The 24,413-nt window shown below is 40.8% G+C and overlaps 1 protein-coding gene and 1 long non-coding RNA gene across 2 annotated transcripts in view; one reads left to right on the top strand and one right to left on the bottom strand.

Annotated features, from left to right (window-relative positions):
* The window catches only part of sh3bp5a (SH3-domain binding protein 5a (BTK-associated)), a 32,749-nt gene that overhangs the window by 7,680 nt on the left and 656 nt on the right, over nt 1–24,413 (bottom strand). The window contains exons 2-4 of the mRNA XM_017720967.2: nt 23,331–23,393; nt 18,240–18,368; nt 266–430 (exon numbers count right to left, since the gene is read on the bottom strand). Coding sequence (XP_017576456.1) covers nt 266–430; nt 18,240–18,368; nt 23,331–23,393 — 357 coding nt within the window. The remainder of the gene's footprint in view (nt 1–265; nt 431–18,239; nt 18,369–23,330; nt 23,394–24,413) is intronic.
* Nucleotides 345–23,342, top strand: LOC119263205. The gene is made up of 3 exons (XR_005130182.1): nt 345–472; nt 16,101–16,849; nt 23,081–23,342. It is a non-coding gene; the product is annotated as an uncharacterized LOC119263205 (long non-coding RNA).

Consider the following 24,413-nt stretch of genomic DNA (forward strand, 5'->3'; position numbering starts at 1 on the left):
AGCTTTCGTCTTTAAGATGAGCTCCAGGAATCAGTCTATGCTGCATTCTGGTGTCTTTCCTGCTCTAACCAACCTGAACTGATCAGTGAATTAACAATCCCTTCCTGAGTTTAAGTAGCTGTATTAGAGCAGGACAGGAGTACTGTAGGACCAGGACAGGGAACCACTGAGTTAGAACATGCAGAGTGCAATGCTTCTGAGCAGAACTCCAGCATTTACAGAGGATTTCCTGAACAAACTGCTGTCTACTGCATCTTTATCTCACCCTCTGGGTGGCATGGTTGAGCATTTCCTGCCAGGCCGAGTCAAATTGTCGGCTGTCCTCCTCCAGAAGCCTCTCCTCAGCCAGAGCGATGGTCTCCTTCGCTGCCCTCAGGATCTCTATGGCCCTCTGGAATTCCTGTGTGGCCCTCTGAGCCTCCACCTGAGCCTGAAAGAGCAGTGAAGGACAGTGAGCCAGCGCTGAAACTCGGTAGGCTTACATATCAAAGGTCTGATCTCTATTTTAGTGATGGCCTGGAGAAAGATGAAAGGCACACGGTTTTTCCCTGTTAGCTCAAATGTACTCAGTTACAGGAGACGTGTTTGGTGTTTGAAATGTTCTTATTTAGTTTTGCACTCAGAGCTGCCAGGTTTGCAGTTTTCCTGACAACACAGTTGCCAGTGAAAATGAGAAAGTCAAGAACTGTATTTGTTGGGCTACTTTCAAAATGAACAACGACATAAAATGAACAACAAAAAAGACTGCAAACAGAAGACATGAAAAATCAAAAATCAGAGAGAGAGAGAGAGCGAGAGAAAGAGAGAGAGAGCGAGAGAGAGAAAGACAGAGAGAGAGAGCGAGAGAGAGAGAAAGACAGAGAGAGCGAGAGTGAGAGAGAGAGAGAGAGAGAGAGAAAGAGTGAGAGAGAGAGAGCGAGAGAGAGCGAGGGAGCGAGAAAGAGAGCGAGAGAGAGAGCGAGAGAGAAACAGAGAGACAGAGCGAGAGAGAAAGAGAAAGAGAGAGAGAGAGAGAGAGAGAGAGGGAGCGAGAGAGAAAGAGAGCGAGAGAAAGAGAGAGAAACAGAGAGAGAGAGAGGGAGCGAGAGAGAAAGAGAGCGAGAGAAAGAGAGAGAAACAGAGAGAGAGAGAGAGAGAGAGAGAGAGAGAGAGTGAGACAGGAATGAACGGACGGACGGACACAGGACAGCAGGACAGTAAATGTTACGTGTTATTCTTTGTTCATTCAGCATAAATAAAACACCAAAGCTCCAAAGTGAGCTAGTGAGCAAATTGAGTAAACAAGTGTAAAAACAATCCGGGAACTGAACCAACACAAGGGAATGAAATTAAACCCGAAAGAGGAATTAAGAACTACTTCTCACAAGCAAGCTTTAAAACAAATAAACCATGAGGAAAGTACAAATCTATCAACAGAGTACAACTTACCTGTTTAAATGTACTGAGTTATTGTAATTAAGTACTACCTACCTCTGTACATACTACAATACAGGCTTGTGGATACATTTTAGGCTACTTCCAGCTTTTAGTGGGTTTAAAACACAATGTAGGCTGGAGATTTCTGTCAGATGTGGCAACCCTGTTTGCACTGGAGCTACAAAGCTGATGTAGCGAACAAGTAATGCAAACAGCCTCCCATTAACATTGTGCAAACTGGATGCCTAAATTATTACCCACTTGCTTCAAACTGCAAACTTTGGCCACCAAAGAAGTTTTGGCTGGATAGCTATATTTGGGATAAGGGGATGAAAACCCCCAAACCTTTGTGTTGGAATTCCTTTCATTCTGAATCCACCACACGCATCACTTCTTCCACAATCATGCTATAAATCCACTGTCTTTTTTCCTTAATTCCTGTCTTTTACAGGACCTTATGATGGCAGTGCTGCAAAATTAGCCACTAGATGTAAAAACCAGTCCCTGTCAGTTGCCATACGTCTCCGGCCTGCAGTGTGTGTGAAGGGGCTCATGCTGTATAACGATCTGCAGCTACACAGCTCGTCTCTCCTGAATTATTCAGCAATATCTTGTGCTAAAGAATTCATAAAGAAAGCCGGCACGTTGAGCTGAGGAGCAGCTGTATATTTCATAAAGCGCTTTTCTCACTGAAAGGCAGAGAGCGCTCGGGCCCTCTGCTCTGTGAGATACGGCGCCGCGCTGCTGACAGAGCTTCCTCTGAGCCACGAGACGAGTGGCTGGATTAATTTAAAACCCTCATTCCCGTCCGCGTTCCCAACCTCATTAGAAACCACAAACCAACAAACAAACGGGATGTCATTCAGAGCTCCTAATAGCTTATTACCATCACAAAGGCAGTCTTATCATTCCATGCTCTCTCCTTTTTAAGAAGGCTCTCAGTGGCACCCTGAGGGCCAAAGCCCCGGAGCCTGGGGATCAAAGCAGGAGGCATTGATTTTGGGTAGCAGCGGCTTGACTTTCCCAAACTCTACGGAACAAACCGTGACCTGCTTTATGGAGCCTTGAGTTTTCCTTTTTCTGCACCCGCCTTTTCTGTGGCCTACATTTCTTCTGAGGTGAAAGACAGAAAGAGAAAGTGGGGTTGGGGGGGCAGACTACTACGTCATACTGCTGCAGACAGATGAGTCACCAACTCAACTGTCCCCATCTTCCCCTCATATGAGGACACTGGGGACTTTAGTACTGGGGGTGGGTACTAATAAATCATATTATTCCATTTATGTCACAGGATAATGGTTTAGAATGATATTTAAGTTTGTAGTAACACTGTTACCACAGTTAAACAGCTGACAAGTCATTCAGAGTGGTTTGGTGAAATGCTCCTTTCTGGAGAGACTTGTTGCGTCAGAATTGTTCACAGTAATGGTGATAGGAACCGAACGTCTGAAGACTTAAATGTGTCTAAAAACTCCCTCACATTAAATAGTTCTGAATACGCTGCCTGATATCTGAGACATTGTTTTATGATACTTCTGAGACTCACTGGAGGATTTGGATAGTAAATAAAAAGGCTATATCCACGTCATAGACATTGTGATGCCTGGTTCTTATCACCACCACATCCACATCTGAATGAGAGGCTCTCTGCAACGAAGCGTTTCACATCAAACCACTCTGCATGACTTTGCTGACAAAGACTGAATTAGAATTTCCCTTCAGTGAACCCATGTTTTCAGGAGTGCTGCCAGTCTATGCTCCAAAAAGGCTGTTTAGACACCAAACGGAGCCTTACATAGCACCGTAACCAGAGAGAATCCACAATTACAGAAAGCAAACTTACTGTTTGTTTTCTGATCTTATCTTATTCTTATCTGTTCATTCAAGATAATCTGAAACACCCAGCAAAAGACATACACTGCCGTTAAAAGAAGAGTGAGAAATCCACAAAATATATCCACAAAACCTCTCTCAACCCACTCAAACCACATCCAGCTCTTCATCAAGGATGCACAGACTTGTCAATGTGGTTCAGGACACAGCATGACCTATTGTGAACCATAAAATGAACAAAACACCACGTAGCTGAACACGGCAGGCAGCTGCTTTAGACAACAGGTGCTGTGCCAAATTCTAATGATTCAAACCAGAGAAGCTTGATGCTTGAGCGCATCCCAAAGGCCAAGACAATTTAGATCTGTTTGACGTAAAGTCAGCAGCAGCCATGAGCACAGAGAATAACCACTGTTAGCAGTCGTGATATAAGCAAATATGTTTTTGTTAAAGAATTTTCATTTTAGGCTGAGAATATGCAATGGGGAAGGTTCTAACTAGCCTATATATTCGTGCGATAACATGATTTTGTACAACAACCAACATATGACCCTTTTGTTTAATTTGTCTTTATTTGGCCTTAATACCTATGGGACCCACCAAACCAGCCTGCCTACAACTAAATCAGTTTTTACAACCTAAATAATATATTTGAATGAATTAACTGAGAAAAGGTGAGTTATTAGACCTATGTGCCATGCTTCTAGGTCCAAAAATCATTTATACTGATATGCATATTATGTTAATGACTCTTGCCTAGTAACACTTGTGAAAAAAATACAGAAAGTAAACCTAAAAATATTGTGAATATCTAATATCTAAATGTACAATATATAAGTCTCCTCACAGTCAGACTTTCCACCAGGGGATCTCCCTAAGACCTCTGCCACAATTCGAACCCTAGTAAATGGAATTTTTATTAGTTCAACCTGCTTCCAGCACTGCTATAGTCACCCCTTTGTCAAAGTTGTGAGGAGGGGGTGTGCAGTCCATAATTTTCCCAGCTGACGACATTTAGGCTGCTGGACAATGAACTAGGAGGCGATTCCAACAAAGAGGTCATTCTTCCCCCAAAAAATGATGCAGATGTCAGTGTGTTGGGCGACACAATGCTAACGACTCAGACAATTCTCGAGCTATCAACGAGGCACAATACTGTACAGTATTGTTCGAATAATGGTGACCTACTAGAACAATACAAACTACAAAATTGTGTCATAACAGCTGCAGTTGGCCTAAAATGGTCAGAGCGTCACTCTTCCCGCCGCAGTCTTTGTGCTCTGGCTGCATGTATGTGAGTATATCTGTGAAACTGTGATTGTGTTCATGTGAATTACTGGGGATTTAGCTGGAACACTGGCCCTCTGTGTTGTTTACAGAGCACAAAGGTCATCCAAACTGACGCATGTCTCAAGATGATGGGCATGTAAGACCATCCACTGCTGTCATTATGTAACGTACAGCCCCCTGTTAGTCAGGCCCAAAGCCAGCCAGCACTCACGTCAGCTGTTCCACCGATTTTACGCACCCCAGCCTCAGCTGCTGACTTAACACCCGAGGTGTTCCACACTTTCACCAGCGATTAACCTGAAAAGCTGCTTTGTCATTTATACTTGGTGCCAGTAACTGAGTTTAAAGAGCTCAAGTCCTACATTTTTTATTTTTTTGCTTTTTAGTTTTCTTTTTACCCCCTGAGGTTCACATTAGCGCTGGTTTATGAGCCCAAAACAGTCATAAATAATTTTTACTTGACCTTTCTTTGTCCCTTAAAATCACAACCACTTTATTTCACCAAATATGTAAAATATGTACAAATTTTGTTGATTTTCTTTCTAAGTGAAAATAAAAAAAACATCATCTACAGAGAATAAACAAAAAAAGGCATTTTTTTTTATTTTAGTGCACGATTTCTGTTTATTTACTGACTTTAACATATTGGAAAGAAATAAAACATAAAATAAGCTGCAAAAAATAGTATTGTGTCAAGTGAAATTACCTATCCATCATCCATCCATCCATCTATCCATCCATCTATCTATCCATCCATCTATCCATCTACCTACCTACCTACTTACCTAATACTGATGTCCCATTCTGAGATGGTTGTGCACTTATTATAAGCTTATCTAGCTTATTTCTAGGCATTTTTTATCTGTTTTAAGTAATTTTATCAAAATATCAAAAATTATCTCACTATACTGGCAGATAATTTTGCTGGTTCCAAGCACATTTCTTAAAATAAGCAACATATCTGACAACATACTGAGAAAAAAATTACATAAAAAAATCACTCAAAACAAGTAAAATATGTTTGGAAATAAGTTAAATCATCTTAAAATTATGATTCATTTAATATTAAATATTAGATTTATTTACTAGATTTAAGATCATTTTACTTGACAAGACACTATTTTTTGCAGTGTATAAATCTGTTACTATAGCACAGATTTTTTTCAACTTATTAAATTCAGCAAATAAACAGTAAGTGTGCATTAAAATGAGCAGAATGTGTCTCTGTCGAGGACGTGTTCACTTATTATTACTCAGAAAAACAATGAAACAATGAAGTTTTTCAAAATTCTAACGTTTTTTTTCCAGGTTTAAATGATAATTCAAACTTTTTATCTTTTTGCATATGTACATGGCATATGAAACAGTTGCTGTATTTACACGACAGCAGGCACTGACTGGTATGAGGTAAACTAAAAGCACAATGAATATAGACATTACTAACTAGGAGTTGCATCAATATTACAGTGTAAAGCATAGTGAAAGTTTCGTTACAGCAGCAGGTTATGATATATTGCACAGTGAGTATTACCAGGAGAGGTGATACAGTGATGAGGTTCAGCACAGTTCAGACAGCAGGAGATCAGTACCGTCTCTGCAGTAAAGAGACTCGTTATAAAGCCGTATAGCAGTGGGTAAGAAAGATCTCACACAGCGCTGTTTAACACAGCACAGTTGTAACACTGTGTCATACAGAGTCAGACACCACATAAGCAAATTTATTAGAGATTATTTAACATGTAATAATTGAGATGTTCAGTTTACAGGATGCTAATTGGCTGGGTACAAGCTTCTTGTGAACATTAGCCTTGCAGTTCCATTTCAAAACTAAAGAAGTGAATTTCAAACCCCAAACAAGCACTGGCTGAACAACATTTGGGGCAAAATTGGGGGAAACTATGTATACATTTAAATTCTCACCAAACTATGGCTTTAAGAGAGTGAGCAAAGTACACCATTAACATAGCTGAATCATGCTAGTAGGATCCTGTTCAAGATAACCGCATCTCCAAGGTCAAAACTAACCACACACAAATCCCACATGTTAACAACTCTCTTCCCTCCCCTCCCTTCCCCCCACCCAGCCCAGGATATAGAAGTGATGAGAAAAGCACATCTTCAGTAAGACGCTCTTCCTCAGATCTTAGTTACTGTTATGTGGAAATTCAGACTCAGCTCTGCGTTTCTGGACTGGGTTTGTTATTTTCTTCTCCTTAGTAATGGCAGAAACAGCACAGCAGGATTCGATTCGTAAGAGGTTCTCTAGCGCTCTGCATCCTGTGACCTACTTCAACTGGCCTTGCTGCAGACAGTTAGGCAAAAAAAAAAGAAACCAAGGACTGATGTATATTTCATGGAGATTGTTGGTTCTGCTTTAGGATGATGCTAACGTAGCCGCTGCACTGGGATTTCTGCCTGTGTTTAACTCCTGACCTGCTAAAGCCTGCGACCCACTTCTGCCCGGCCCTGCCTCAGCCCTTAATGCGAGTTCATTCACCCTGACAAGGAGAGGAAGTCGACCATCCGCTGCTTTTATAACAGCAGAGACAACCCCCATAATTAGTCACTGCATAACACGAGCTACAGCATGAAACTACGTCAGCTGTTCAACCGCAGCTTCCCCTATTCTTATGGGCAAATCATGTACAGTAAATTATGAAAGGGGGAATATGGCAAAAATCTAGCAAAATTGTGAAATATTTGGGTTGTAAAAAACGCAAAGACAGGAAAACAGTACAGCCGGGTTTGCAACTCATTCCAAATTTAATTCCTGCAACATGTTCCAAAAAAGTTGGAACAAGAGCATGTTTACCACTGCGCTACAACACAAAACATGCCAGTTTTTAATGCAGTGCTGTTTGAGAGATCAAATTTTGTGGATAGTGAACGTCTTGTTTTGTACTGTTTTCTGTCAAACTCAGGTCAAAGTACATTTCTAAACGACCAATTTTTGCTGGGTTATTTTGTCATAAAAAATCTAGCATAAATCCAGCTAGGAGCGATATATTAGGAAATTTTCACAAATTCATTACATTTTTTTTAATGCAGCTTTTCTAGAAGCTGAGATTACCGGTCCTGGGTGATGATTCTGAGAAAAAAACAGGCCTCAAAACTGCACCAGCCAGTGAAATCTCAGACAACATTCAGCATTTGTGTGAATGCTGTGATTAGCACAAAGCCAATACAGGCTCACTTTAATTGGTCTTTTTTTATGATCCAAGCACTCGCTCAGTGCTCTAGAAATATTGACCACGCCCATCATATACTCAGAAAAGCATTTCATGACACACATGACAAATGATAAAATATCACATTGCCCAGCCCTATGACAAATACTACAGTAACAGCAGTCTAATAAGTTACAGTGTGAAGTCCTAAAATACAAAGAGTATGTCACTGGTTGAACCAACGGCATCCTATGGTGCCCCATATGTGGTCTCTCCATGTCTGCTTCAACTGCCCCTCTATTGTGACACACATGAAGGCCATTCACAGAAACACAAGGGAAACTGTGTATACTCATAGCACGGCCATAACCAGGCCAATGAGATTCCACAGTCTCAGCTAAAGCTGTATTGTTTCCCAGCTATCTCCCACCCTGTTACATATGAGGGGTCTCAGTGTGTTCTGAGAGCGTGTTCAGTGGTCCTTATTAAATTTGTCTGAGTAGAACTGAATAGTGCTCTTACTCGAAGACATTTCACAGCTGTAGCCCCTTGCTGAAAATTGCCTCATCACCCAAAAGCAGTGGTTTGTGGTTGTTTTTTTTTGCATGTCAGTCAAACCACTCCTTCCTGTCAAAGAAGGCCGGCCATGTTTCTAGAGAAAACACACCACACTCTCTGACTACAGGTAGAAGCCTGGCTCGTGAGACTAAATTTAAAGCCACAATCAGGAAATGACAACGCAAGCACGTCATTTCTAAAACTCTGAGAGGGGCGGTTGGTGACACATGCCTATTAACATGAATCAAACAGCTAAGAGGTGCATCAAAATCTGAACAAGGCGGGTCCCGCATATTTGGCACAATACATTTTGAGGCTCGTATTATGGTTTAAAGGGTGGGGCAAGTTTTGGCTCCTTATGGAAGCAGATAGAACAGCAACAAATAAGCTAGAGGTGTGCTGCAGAGAAAAACACATTGGCACTTACCACACACTGCTGTCGGAAGAAAACCTCATATCTCCACTTTTCCGCTCCAAATTTTTCATATTCCAGTTTTTGATATAATGTGAAAATACCTGTTGCCCTTTACATTGTGAGTGCATTTTATGATGAATGGACCAAATGAAACGTCCCAAAATGACTTGGGAAAAAATCTGGTTCCACTGACTTTAAAGGCAAAGTAGTTTTTTTCCTTCCCCTGTAAAGTTACCATTCTGGAGATACGAGGTTTTCTTCCAACAACAGCGATACACTACTATACTATGCGTATAAAAACAGGCTTTTCATGTCCTGGCAGTATCTATCATTGGCTTTAATTTAATTCTGACTGACTTGAAGATGCTTTGTATCATAATCAGCTAATAACAATATATAATGTTGTCGCGGTTAAAACAACATTGCAAGTGACGGTGACAGTGATGCACTGCATACTGTGTGGTTCCATGTGCGATGTCTTCTGTCTTCCAGCATTCAAATGTTCAAATTTCTGTACTGCTGTGGCACAAGGGTTGAACGAACATGCTCTGTGCCAGTGGTGGAAGCAGTGTTCACAAAGGCAAGGTGCGAACAAGGACCATTGCCCAAAGCAGGCGGGTGCAAGAGGGCATGACATGGTTGACATGACATGCTATAAATATGCCATAACCAAATGCTGCCTATAAATCCCTTACTGTACCTTTAATACCAGGTCTTGAATGCACAGCAACAGACACAAACTGTGAACACACTCAAGCTCAGTATGAGTAATGGAAAATTAGACATGTCATCAGGCAAGTTGGGCAACACCAGACACACGGCAGAGTGAACTGAGGTTAGGGGTATGAAGAATTGGTGAATGTAGACTGTAAGTCTCTAAAGATTCTGTTGAGTATATTTTCTGCTTTTCTTCCTGACACTGAGAAAAAGAATAAAATGTCATTTCAAGTGAACATTAATCAATAAAAGGTCATCTCTGACTTCCACAGTACTGTATTCAGTGCACTCTGGAAGAGCAGAACGTTTATATGTCATGCTGAATAATTTCACTAAAATGTCTGCCTTTTATTCATTTTACTGAATTTGTAACCCTAAATTAAAGTTACATTTTCTGTAATGCTAAGTGTGGATTTAGCCCCAGTTTCTCTACAGTGTATCAAACAGCATCAGCACCAGCATTGACGAATAAGATGAAAAATACTAGACATCAACCCAGAATTCCCACATCACTTCATCTACAAATCCCTGACTGTATCTTTAAATGATTCATAGGCCAAACTCTGACTGTGCTGAATAGCCAAAGGTGCAAATGAACAACAACTGAAGTGCCCTATGTTTTGTATTTAAAAAAAAACAAAAAACAAAAACAAAAACCACTGCTGTACAAATCTCTCACTGCACCTTTAATCTCTCTAAACTGTACATTCCTGTTCCTTCCTTGTTTCTGCAATAACAAACACATCTATCATCATGCTCAAGCTCCCCGTGAATATTACTGCACATGCAAAATTAGGCCTGTCAGCAAGCAAGCTGCACTGACACACTGCTGAGTGAAGAATGAATGTATATCTGTGGCGCAGAAACGCTACGAGCTTTAGGCACATGGAAAGAGACAGAGGAGACAGAGGAAGTCAATGGGTGGGGGTCTGACTGAGCAAGGTGACTTCGAGATGAAGGGGGAGTCCGTGAAGCATGGTACCAGCTGTGTGACTGAAATAGCGAGTGTGTGTTCTGTGGACTTCCCCTAACCTGCCTGTATGTGTGTGTGTGTGCGAACAGCTGGCCAGCAGTAGGAAACAGACCACGCTGATTGTGGCCTGGATCCACAAGGGCACTCATGACCTCACGTGACTAGGCGTGGTCTCATAATCAGCCCGTAAGAACAGATCCTCTACTCTGTGCTCTTTTAAAGGGTACATATTGCTGCTTTTGGAAGAAAACCTTGTATCTCCAGTTTGTATCTCCAGTTTTCAGTTTTTGACATAATTTGATAATGTCTGTTGTCATTTATATTGTGTATATATTTAATGAAGAATGGACCAAAGGAAATAACCCAAAATTACTTGGAAAAAAATTTGGTTCCACTGAGTTACATTAAAATTAAATTAGGTTTTTTCCTTCTCCTGTAAAGTTACCATTATGGAGATACAAAGTTTTCCTCGGACAACAGCAATATACTACACTTTCCATGCATTTTATTTTGGCCCTGAAGTTCATTTAAGAAGTTTATGTACAGTTGTATGCAGATGTTTGGGAAGCCTGGTCAAATTATATGTTTTGTTGATGACTTTCTACATGAAATGCAATCATTAGTTAACATTAATGACAATTAATGACAACATTAGACAATACCTTATTTTTGCTGCACATAATGTGCTCCCTGAACACACAACATATACACACTTTTAAAGGAGTTTTCAACCACGCTTTCTTAGCTAACATCCATTTGCTAATGAAAGGCTTGTTGTTCTTCACACACAGTCGAGCATCGCCCATGTTACACTCAGTTCGTTCCCACCCTAATATGTTCCCCTTCACATTTAGCCCAACATTTCTCTTGGTTGTCCCCAGATGTTCTCCTTACACTACAGGCACCCAAACTGCTCTGCCTCCAGCAAATGGGTTAGATTTTTAGATTATCTGCTGGCTAGTCCAAACCCTCACAAACACAAACAGCAGCAGGACCATGACCAGAGGGATGAGGAGTTTAGCTCTAAGCAGCTCACGTGCTTATCCCGTTATATCTCATTCAGCCAAACGTGCAACACAGCACTGAACAGATGTCTCTTCACTGGCAGTCAGTTCCTGTCTGGTCTGTGAACAAGGCCGGCCTGTACTGTGCCCGAGCAGGCATGCGTATGTGAGACAGGGGTTAAATAAAGACTTGCGGTATGCCAGCCTGCAAGAGGAACACAGGATGAACCATTCTTTCCACAACTGTCCCGTTACTCTTTGGTGTGTATTATCAGACCACATGAAATCCTGAGATTAATCAGAGAGCTCAGTGAACTCGTCAAAGATGAGTAAGCACGCGAACACTACAGCGCAGTGGAAAACAGATCACTTTTTTTTGTATTGTTCCATCGTCCTTTCCCTTTATCTCTCAAGATGTCTGTATATCTGGTTATCTGGCTGGCTTTCTGTCCGTGTGTTCATTTGACTATTTGTCTGTTATCTATCAGTGTCTGTCTCTCTATCTATCAACTTGTAAATCAATCTGCCTGGCTATGTGTCTATCTACCCATGTTTTCTATGTACCTGTCTGCCTGTCTGTCTGTCTATTTACCTATCTGTGTCTGCCTGCCTGTCTCTCTATCTATCAACTTGTAAATCAATCTGTCTGTCTGTCTGTCTGTCTGTCCCTAAGGTTTGACAGACAGCCAAAGATCTCAGTATTTCAGGCCTCTGTGGTATTGCTGAATGGTGGTCTGTGATTGGCTGGAGAGGAGGGGTTGGGGCTCGAGCCCCTCTCTGTGAGTGACAGCTGGCCAAGTCGAGAGCAGTTTGTCCATCTGTTCATCTGTCTGTCTACCTGTCTGCCTGACCCACCAGACACAGTGGGGGGGTGTATGTGTGCACAGAGAGAGAGAGAGAGAGAGAGAGAGAGAGGGGCATAGACCGGCAGGTGTTTGGACCCTCCTTAGTGGGCACGTGATGATGGGGGTCTTAAGTCAACATAGGGCAGTTATATGAGACAAACTCCCATAACACACACACTGAGCTTATTAGTTTACCAACACAAACAGCTGAGGACACAGTCCACCTCAAGGGAACATGAGAAGACTTGTCACCTTCACACCGAACAGGCTGCAAATACAATTTGCACATAAACACACATGGCACAATGACAAATGAGGCTTCCAAAAAATCATTAAAAATATTTTAATTAAAAAATATATACAATGCGCTTTTTGTATTTGCAAGAATAATTTCATGGCTTTTATAGGGAAATTTATTTTTAAACAGGAATTTGAATCTATCAGGAAATGTCAGGTGGTGCAACCAGATATTAATAAAAACATTATTCATGTCTATTTAAAACCTCTATATACTATTTTTTGTCTTTGGATGCCCATATAAACCTTGTCCTTGAAAGATCTGAATATACTTTAAATTATTTTTCAAATACAGAAATATAATTATAATATTAGCAGATTTTCATTGTTCCTGTGGTCACACCACAAGAACTGGTGAACCAACCCACAAGCCTGACCAATGACGCAAAATCTTTTTTCCAACATTTGTGAAGGGGCTACTGATCTTGGCATTGCACCAAGAAAGTCACTTGGGGTCATTTTTTATGATGCAATATGTGCCTGCTCTTTCTTAGAAGGATGTCAGAATAAAAGTCCTTAGCTGTTGATTGTGCCATTTGAGGAAATCAGAATTTGTGGGCTAAGATTTTGCAGTTAGTTGATTACTTTTGAAGCTGCCCTACTTTGCATAATTTATATGATTAAATTACCCTTTTTGGCAGTTTATTTAATCTGACATATAAGGTTGGATGGTCGCACCACAAGATGTTTAGATTTTAGGTGCTGAAATTGAACTTTATTTTGAAGCATTTGAAAATGCATTGGCATAAAGGAGGTATCGTATAATAACGTGATATATGTCAGATTTAGTGAATTACTTTATAGAAAAATAACGGACACGACAAACGCAAGGATAACATGTTAACTTGACGCTAAGATGTACATATTAAAGTCACTAATGCTAATGTTTGCTGTAACTAAGCACTTGGAATCTTAACCTGTACCTTCTGCCTGCAAACATTCTGTGTCTATTTGCATATGTATGTGAGTGAGTTCAGCCCCTGATCCAGCCGAATTAAACGCTGTGCCAGCAATTTGCTGGCAGAACACTCCTTGTTCTGCTGTTAGAGTTGTGAATCTTCCCCGCAGCCATCTCTATTTCCTTGACGCTTTTTCACGGGGAAAATAGTGCACACAGCAACTAAGGTCACAAATGTGAAAGACAGCGGTTGTTTATGTGCTTGTTTTTCCCCCAGAGTTACACCCAATTGATCTGTTAAAAAACAGATCAGCTAAGGCTCCATACTCCACTGCCTCACTTTTTGAGCGGACTAATTCAGTTCTACAGTGCGGGCCTGGTCTGCAAATAGATCTTGTACAGGATTGAGATGCAGGCCGACGTCCGAGAAAGTCTCTTATCAACCATGCAGTGTCTGACTCTCACAGATTAGCATGAAAAGCTCTGCCTCACCCCACTTACATGCAGCAGCACACAAACTGTCACAATCTTTTACTTCATAGGCCATAGCTTCATACTAGGGCTTTCAGTATTTGATGTTTATTTGATGTGAAATTAAAAGGCCCACATAATACACTTCACTTCTATAACATTTTGAGCTATGCTTAGGGTGTCATTGTGGGTTTATGTACCTAAAGCAGTACATGACCATTTCCAGCCTTTTTATCCCTTACAATTAAACAGGCCATATTATTCATGTGCCTTTAAGGCTGATACACCGATCAGGCATAACATTACGACCACCTCCTTGTTTCTACGCTCATTGTCCATTTTATCAGCTCCACTTACTGTATAGCTGCACTTTGTAGTTCTACAGTTACAGACTGTAGTCCATCTGTTTCTCCAGCAGCTCAACTTCAGCAGCACTGCTGTGTCTGATCCACTCAGAACAGCACAACACACACTAACACACCACCACCATGTGAGTGTTACTGTAGCGCTGAGAATGACCCACCACCCAAATAGTACCTGCTATTTGAGGGTCCATGGGGGTCCTGGCCACTGAAGAACAGGGTAAAAGGGGGTAACAAAGTATCAGAGAAACAGATGGACTACAATAAAATTGAGGAAAATTTGGCAAAAAAATGTATTTCACATTTTCCACATTACCTAAATACACCCAGTCAGCTGAGACATGTTTGACAAGTTTGCTTCTTTAGTGTAGCACTGGGTTCCTAAGGCTAATGCAGCTAATAAATAATGAAAGACTATGAAGCACCAAGTACTACTGTGCAAACTGTTACGCCTACATCATCACTAGACATCACAAACAGACTTTCTTATGCAGTTTCTGGCGCTGATACATTCTATTATGTATAAAGATGTACAAAGGTAAGCCTATTTGAGACTTCCTAACCCATCAATGCAGTGAATGGTGTGTCCAGACTATGACTTGGCCCAATCCCATTTCACGCTGTGCCCCTGCCACTTAGCCCTACCCCTCCGTTTTGCATGTTCACGTCTAGAGGTAGGGTCTCCCAATTTTTGTTGAGATAGAGGGGTAGGGCGAAGTGTCAGGGCTACATGGCCCTCCAGATTTCAACCACTACCCCTGGTAACTCATGAACAAGAGGCAAGGTGACACTTAGAAACAAGGGGTAGGGGTAAAAATAAGAACTGGGACTGAGCCCTGTAATGTGCACAGTGCTAATCCTGATGGGCTGTAAGCTTTCTTGTTAGCTAAATTAGCCTTATATCTTCAGAGCAAAACTAATTCAGAGAAGAAATAATTTCAGACACCAAACATGTCTTGAATAATTCTGTGGTCAGGGGCAAACTGTGTGTTTGATTTTTCCAAATAGTATCGCTTTGATGAGTTATTTATTCCATTTAATTCTATTTCTCAGAACCAACAAGAATCTTGTCTGCGTTCTGTCAGACTGACAGGAAAACTTTGACATAATTAAATCATTAAGGGGTAATCAAAGTCGTTCAGAGAGGTTTGGTGTGAAATGTTGAAATGTCTGTTCTAGAGAAACTGTTCTAGAGTCAGAACTGTTCACAGTGGTGGTGGTGCGAACCAGACGTCTGAAGAGTTTAATGCCTCTAAAAATCACAGATAACTTTGTTGTGATACATTTTTGAGCGGGTTTAAGCCTAACAGGTATTTTTCAAAAATCAATTCATGGTGGAGAGGTACATACAAGGTGTTGTCAGGCAAAATAATCTTATATTTTCTGATTAATAGCTGTTTAACTATTATCAGCATTACATATAAAAGCGCAGAAGACACATGTAGGTTCACTGGTCATGTTGGATAGTAAATATATGTGTTGAAAATATTTGTTTTAATACTGTGTTAATATTGTATATAGCAGACCAATGAGTACAGCAGGATAAAGAGATCATATATTACATGGTTAAAGAGAGCATCTCATTGCATGCATTCATCTCTGAGAGGAATGTTGTGTATAGACTGTGTGCATGTGGGGGCCTGGCTGCTTAACTGGTATCACAATGTGATGATAATTGCCGTTTCATGGCTGCAGCCTCCAATCAGCTGTAATCCCGGCCTTCGTGCTAGAGCCTCACTAATTAGCTCCAGCGCTTTCCTATATATAGCACTGTCGGCATGAAGTCACACATACGCACACAATCCTGCACTGTGAGGAACAGAAGCTGATCCTTATTTCAAAATAACTTTCTAGACTTGAGCTGCTGGGCTGTGAAAAATCACTCTGACCTATGAGCAGCTGTGCAGATGAAGCTGTCCTCTGAAACATCCCTCCCTCTTCGTGGGAACTGTACAGACTGTTTGCTAACAAATGACTCCAGCACTGATGCACGTACAGCAACGTCATCTATTACTGAGAGTGCAGAGGCTACAGCGAGCGTGGGAAGGGAGGGAAGGGGAGGTAAGTGAAGAGAGGTAAGTAAGGGTAAGGAGGGTATCTGAGGCTGCAGAGTGAAAGTAGAGCAAAGATTTAGCAAAAGTGCCATGTCAAAAAACTGTTTTCTGAGCCACCTCGTTTTGAAACTAGTTAAAGAGTGAAATAAGGTTGCACAGAAGTGCTATATGTTGTTATTTTTGAAATTCAGAAGTATGCAGTGGTTTTGTACCACTGGAATGCACGGCTACTGCAATAGAACACAGCTTAACACAAGCTAAATGGCTCTCATGCTGCTAGAATGTACATTCATTGTATTAGGAAGCAGATTAAATGGACTGGTTATTATGCACCTGACAAAATGAGTGCCACTTCATAGTCTGAATAGCTGCTTAGCTTTGGGTCATTAGCTCTTTCCCCGACGCTACAAAGCCTCTCGCAGCTGCCAAAAAACTAAGTGCCTTTCTCTTTTTTGAAGCCTGCTGTCCTACGAGCTGTGATGACTACATCTGCTGCGTTCCTTAACGTTTGAAGAGGCCTATAAGTGTTTTCCAAAACATTCCCACCAAGTAAGCTGCAGCATCAATCTTGTCTGTGTTCTGTCAGACTAACAGGAAAATTTTGACATAATTAAATCATTAAGGGGTAAGCAAAGTCATTCAGAGTGGTTTGGTGTGAAATGCTCTGTTCTAGAGAAACTGTTCTAGAGTCAGAATACACACTCTCAAAACAACACACATTACTGTTAATGGAAGTCAATGGAACCAGATGTTTTCACAAGTCATTTTGGGCCGTTTCTTTTGGTCCAATCATCATGAAATTTACACACAACATAAGCAACAACAGGCATTTTCAAATTGTTTTTGCTTTTTTAAAACTGTTCTTGATGTTAAACCTCCACAGAGAGGATTCCTCTCCTTATAAGCTTCAAACGTTCCCATATAAGATAAACTTACTGGGGGTAGTACAGCAATGTTAGCCTGGCGCAAACACAAGAAAAGAAAACCTCATAGAGGTGCTACTGGAAATCAGCACTGTTATAACAATGGATAAAAAAGTTTTTTATACATTTAAAGGAATGACTTCTGGGAAAATTCAAAATAACACAAAATTCCCCACTCACCCCAGATGTAGTTGATCAGCCAAGCAGGCCTTGGGTGACATTTAAAACACTGAAGCAAGCTGAAGTTACAAAGCATGAAGGCATTTATTTTTAGTTCCATGCACTCAAGCTAAACTTAAAGTAAAGAAGTAGAAGGTAAAGAGCCATACTGTAGCTAAAGCTAGGATTACAGCGAGAACAAACACAGGCAGCTCCTGTTCTCTCAAACATGAAAAAGTCTACTGAGGCGCATCTTAAAGAAACATGAACCCCAGTTTAGTGGTAAATTGGTCTGTTTCCAAATCTGTGATTATCATGTTTTACACATCGCCATCGGGTTATTTATCTATCATCAATGATATCCGATGACATCGCCATATCGCCCAGACCTACAGTGTGTTAGTTTAGCGCTGGAGCTACAAAACAAAGATTAGCAGTCAACAGACCCCAAATATTTCCATAAATGCATCCCAAATCATCTACCTGGATGAAAGAAAAGCTTTTCATCATTCATTGCACTGACAGTATAACATCAGGCTAATGTGTGTTTTAGCTCTTTCTTGACTGACATTCACTTGCTTTGCTCACTTTCATTCACTTATTTATCTATTTACTTCTATCCATTCCTCCATTCATCAGTTCTCTTCTCCTCTACATGCTCAATCAGCCAAAACTTGTGCTAAAAAGGCCCAAGACAGCCACCACTGTGGGACACACCACATAAACTACAGGCAACGGTCAGTCACTGGCAGGCAACGACAGCCTGATAGTGTTTGACAGTGCATAGTCAGCTTGGTTTGTCAGAGCACCAGTTTGCAGTCTTGGTGAGATGTCTCACTCCAAGAAGTGACCAGTACCTGCCGAGCCATTCTCCGAGCTTCCCAGTATGGCTTGGAGTCCTCCACTGCTTTGCCAATCTTCTTGACCTGCTCATCCAGCTTGATCGTAGCCTCCACCAGGACAGCACGGAACCTCTGCCTGGAATCCTGACAATCAGATTTGCAATTATAGAAATGGTCTTATAGAAACAACACGCACAAGAAAGTAGTGCACAGTTAGCCCATATACTCTGTACAGTAAATCCTGGGACCAGGGCTGCACATAGCATTTGTTGATCATCACTGCAATACAGCTATTGCCCAGAGCTGTAATACACAAATGAGCTTCTAACCAATCACAAAATGACTTACAGGGGAGGTACACATTTTTAATCAGTACATACTGTAATTTATAATAGGTACAGAATTGCCTTAAGGTTAATGAATGAATAATAAGCATGAAATGTAAAATTTAAGGGGTTAATACATCACATGGCATTTTGTACTCATGTAACAACAGAATCATGATACGGTACCTTGCACAATGAGTAAACCTGAGATGGGCAGCTGGGCTACCAAACACAATAAAATCACTAAATGATGCTGAAAGTAAAACTGCATTAAATACAGTGTGTAAACCAACCATGAGTTTGAAGTATTTTATGCTTTACTGTGACAGTTCCTTTACCTTATAGCTGCGCTCTGTGCAATCTGCTAAACGGTAGCCTTTAGGCGGCTGTAGCAGTCTTTCCATCATGTCCCTCTCTGCTCTCTCAGATATGAGTCTTTATCCTCCAAACATGTGATAGATGAGCATTTATTGGCTAGAACCGAGAACCGAGTTGTACTGTGGTGGATTCCACATTTAACCTGCTAACTCAGCTGGTGTTAGCTTAGCCAAGGGGGCTACAGCTTAAAACACCACAGAACAGGTTCGATTTCATCGGTCACCTTCAGCACCCTTCATTCGTCTACACTTGTGACAGCAGAGCGCCAGATTGCTGGAATAGTACTACTAGCTAAGCTAACTAAGTGCAGCTAAGTAGAGAGAAACTGGATACACCGAAAAAAATATAGCAACCATTAAAAGGTTCTCTTGGTTAACAGAATCCATTAATGGTATCTTGTGGTTTTCTGATGGGTTGATATCACAGTGTAAAAGATTCTAATGGTTTAGTAGGTCTGATTCCAGCTTTCCAACTGATGGTTTTTTAATGGGATCTACAGGTGTATTACAAGAAACTAGTTGTCTCTAACGGTATCCCATTAAGCCAATCAGGTTTTAGTGCTAATGGTTCTAATTGTCTTTTATCAAGAGGGTAGCACTAGCCTAGCTAGCAGGCTACACATTTAAACACTACAGATCGTTCTGCTTGGCTTCGTTGGTGGTGAGCACAGCAGTTCCCGTGCTATTCTAACATTAACCAGCTCCGCTTTTCTAGTTATCAGCATTTAGCAATCATTGTTAGATTGACGGTTTGGCATTTATTCAACGGTGGATTGAAAATTGAGCACTGCTTTTATTTACTTAGCCACTGTGTAAATGATTTAAATGATTTATTTCAGTTTTGAAATAATGCTGGATGCCAAGGCCCAATGTAGAACCAGCTAATAGCTACGTCACCAAGTCATCCCACTAAAAGTTTCTGAGGCCCTAAGCCCAGTTAGCAAACCAAGAAAACCATGCTGAGCACATTTCGGCAGACTCTGCATAGTTAATCAACTGCAGAGTCCAGTTCTAACTCTTGTGGTGTTTGTTCAGGAATGCTTTATACCGATTTACATTCTCCTCTCCTTCAAGCTATGCTGCCACTCCTCGTCGTCCTACAGCAATCTGCAGAAATGAAACACTTCTATAATCGAGCTTTGTGCCCTCTTGGAAAGCACTGCTTCAGCTAATTCAATTCAGCACTAATCGAGTTAACAAGCAAGACACGCCCTGCTTCTCTACAGACAGAAAAAGCTCCTTCAGCAGAAAAATACAAGCTCTTTTGTTGTGTAAAACGTCTGCAGGGCTATGGATGTAGGTCAAATGGTGATTCCTGCATCAGTTGTAATGTTTGTGTGCCCTTGAGAAATTGTGCACTTTGGTCGTGGTTCCCTTTTGCCCTCGAGAGACAGTTCACAGTGTTTGAAGGCCAGACACTACTGCCAGTTCGTGCCTCCAATTCAAGCGCAGTGACACCTACATCCTCCCTCATGGCATCCCCACGGCTGAACAGAGGTCAGAGGGAGCCAGGCTTCCTCCGGCAGAACCCATCCTGGCGCTCTCGGGTGACTAATGGGCGTTCGACAACAGCGGCTGCGGAAAAGCCACATTTGTTGCATAACTCTTCCCCCTAGCTTGTTAACTGAAGTGCGACACAACCTCCGGAGGTACTGTTCGGACAAGAGGCCTTTCTGAGAAAGAGCATGGTACAGAGTCCTGTTCTTTCTTTCACAAACATTTTCAAGGAATTTCTTTTGTGTGGACTAAACTACTTTAGATAAGGGATCTTAACTGTTATTAGATTGCAGAAATATCACCAGACTGGATCTGCTCAAGAGATGTAAACAGCAGCTCTGTTTTCCATAAACCTGAACCTGAATAACCAGATTGTTCTACAGGAATATAGAAAAACAGCTTTACTGATGTTGATGCATAACTAAAACGCATGCATTCAAAGGCAAACGTCTGAACAGCTATGGAGAAATCAGGCATTTTGTTGACATGAAAATACATCCTCAGAGAATAAACTAAGATATGGCATTTTTGTAAATGTTAGTGTACAATTTTGATGTATTTGCTGAGTGCAACATATTTTAAAAAAAATGAAACATAAAATACATGAATACAAGAATACTTATTACATCTGTCTCATTCCTGTGCACAACTGAGGGAGCACTACTGACAAAAGCACTTCCGTTAGCCTTGGGCTGACAATCAATGCCAAATATTGCAATAGACGCAGTGAAAAATCTCATTATCTCATTATTTCCTGACTAGTGACAACTAACTCTGCAACACTGTAAATGATTGACTGATTGATTGAACTAATACATGCATGACAGCGACACAAAACACTGTCACTTCAACAAGACATTCTTGTTCATAACCAAAGAGTAAACATGCTACTTTTGCATTTTATGGAAAAAATATCCAGTATATAAGAATGTTTATTTGTTTCTTTTATATTTTATATTGTATGAATTTTCAATCTTATTGTTTGTTTTTAATAACGATTTCCATTGTCCCGAAACCACAGCATCAATGGTCCAAAACAGGGGTCAGAAACCCAAAAGATAAGAACAGTCATTTTGTCCTTTCAGCAAAAATCAGACCATGTGTCAATGTAAATCCAAATATGTCTCCAAATTATTGATGTTCGTCTTAAATTAAAGATCATTGTCTGTGTTGCTATGGTGACAGCACCAGCTGTCTGTGTGCCAACCTTCAGGGTTAAAGGGTGAATTAGCAGTTCTACATTAACTCCAGCATTTAAGATCATTTATTGTTAAACTGTGTTGAGCGCTCAGCAGAGCTTTATTTTACTGTAAAGGTGGATTATTTTATTTTCTTATTCTGCTGTGGAGCCACAACAGGGCAGCAAAAGAGCCGCAAACCAACCCCTGGTCTGAAAGTTGTGACATCTGCCAAGTAACAGTTTAGCTATGAATTTTAGCTATGATCTCACTGTACTGTTGCTATTTAACGTTTAGGGACAAAAACCTATTCACACTGATTCCAATAGTGATGGACTGTGATGCTCCACAAGAAAAAACTACATTTTCTGCAACATACAGATGCGCTGAAAATCAGGCTGACCAATCAGAGCTCAGTTGTTGGATTTCAGTACAAACAAACAGCAGCAGAACAATTCATCTTGCTTGAGGCAGAGCACAAAAACCTACATGAAAAGCAATAAGACGAATAACACTATAAATTTGTTGTGACGGTTCTACTATATTAAAAGCGCATCCATGAAAATGTATTTGGTATGAAACAGTTGAGTGACCTATGCAGCTCCCGTTTGTTTCACCAACACAGGTGGATATATTTAACAACAATTAAGTTCAACATGAAAACTAGTTTATATAGCACAACCCGTTTTAATTTATTATTGCATTAGCCCACTTTTTAAGCCCCAGTTTTCGGCACAGATGTTTCCATCCAATGGTTCTCCATGTTTGCTTGTTTGGGAACCCTAAATATTACCAAACTGTCTTGCTATAAGTGATAAAGTAATACCAGAGGCTAGCCCAGATGGTAATTACATGGTAACAGTATTACTATCTGAACAATTGCATGCTAAAGTTAAAGCTCTGTAGTGCTGTGTATTGTTTTTGCTGATGATTCATCCGATGATAATCGTTTTTCTACATTTGTATCATTACTAATAGGATACAGAATACTTCTATATGTTTTGTTTACTTTAATATATCGCTGCTGTCAGAACCAAACCTTCTCTCCCTAAATGAGAACTTTACAGAAGAAGGAAGAAACACACTCTACTTCTAATGTAAGTCAATGGAATCAGACTTTTTTCCAAGTACATTTTGGCTGTTTCTTTTGGTCCATTTGTCATGAAATGCTCACAGAATATAAAGGGCAAAGGGCATTTTCCAATTTTGTCAAAAACTGAAAAACAACAAAAATTGAGATACAAAGTTTGTTCTGAGAGCTGTGATACATAAAAGTGGACCAGCGTTACCAGAATCGCTTCTGTTTACACACACGAAGAAGCCTTTATGCACAGGAAATATACTTAATATCCAAGAGTAAGTTTAAACTGAGTGAGCCATTTATGAGAGCATGACTGCTAAAACAAAACCCTGAAAAAGTAACTCATGTGACCAATCTGTCTTATTACTTCCTAAAATGTTTTTTTTTTTTTTTACAGAGCACGAAATGACAGAGCAGCACCGGATTTCCAGCTGCACAGATAAACAATTTCCCCTCCTCGTTCAACACAAATCCAGAGGACGCCAGTCACGCGTGACAAACTTTCTATAGGCCCGTCTGGGAAGACGGGGGGAAGGGCGACGAGCTTTGAGAGAGGTCTTCCTTTCTGGAATCCTGGCTGCCACCACTGGAGAAGAAACAATAACATGATAAACAAGGCACGCGGCCGAAAGGCAGGCCTGACCTACCTCCAGCTCTGTTTCCCATCTGTTGATGTCATCCGTAGACTGATTCAGCTTCTCCAGCTCGCCCTGATGTGAGAGAGAAGGAATGAGACTTACGAGCGAAAGAAAATGTCTTTCACAACACGAGCCGAGCAGCAACATCTGGAAAGTATTAGAAAACACAAGTAGAAATTCGAGCTCGGCTGTGGCTGTTTCACCTCAGCAAACATCCTACTTCACATACTTCTGGCACTGCCTTTATATTTCTCTGAGGACAGTGGTTAAACGCCATAGGAATTTTTAAAGAAATGTTGCCGTTTTCACAACAAAAATACACTCGCCAAACTGCATAACTGTGGTACCAGGGTTTTCAGACACACGTCATGCTGACTAAAAGAAAGTGTCTGGACAGTTCACGGATAAATCTTTGGGGCTTTTCTTGAGTAACGGGGGAATTCCAAAATTCAGGCACAATAAGATGTGAACAAAGTCATTTAGAGTGGTTTGATTTGAAATCTAGTCAGAATTAGTGGTACTGATAGGGACCAGATGTCCAAAGAGGCAAAAAGCCCATAAAAGCTACCTCACAGAAAGTTATTACATGAAACAGTTGTGCTATCCAGAGCCTGAGATGGTGTTTTATGAAGGTTTTGGCCTAAAATGCAAAACAAAACTTTTTTTTTTCCAGATTTACCACTACATTATCACTGTCGTCAAAGACATATGGTTATATATATAGGTTTACTGACTGTTTCGGACTGTGAAATGACTTCCATTTGAATAAACTGACTGTTGTGGACACTGTGACCCCTGGTTCCTATCACCACCATTGCAAAGGAATAAAAGTTGCTACGTTTCTCTACAAAGAACCTTTCCATGTTAAAGCAACCTGGCTGGCCCTGTCTACATCTCAGTGACTGAACTATGCATACATTTTGAAGATTCAGAAGAATTCACCTTTAAGCAGCCTGCCCACATGAACCAAAACGGCCAAGCATGACCACCGAGCACAAACACATGCAGTAAAATGGGCATAATCTGAATGTAAACTAGGACGTCTGAACCTAAAGTTCACCAAGCAGCTTGGGTCCTTATCACAGTGTGACA

This window comes from Pygocentrus nattereri, chromosome 1 (genome assembly GCF_015220715.1).
Source record: "Pygocentrus nattereri isolate fPygNat1 chromosome 1, fPygNat1.pri, whole genome shotgun sequence".
In the NCBI taxonomy this organism is placed as follows: domain Eukaryota; kingdom Metazoa; phylum Chordata; class Actinopteri; order Characiformes; family Serrasalmidae; genus Pygocentrus; species Pygocentrus nattereri.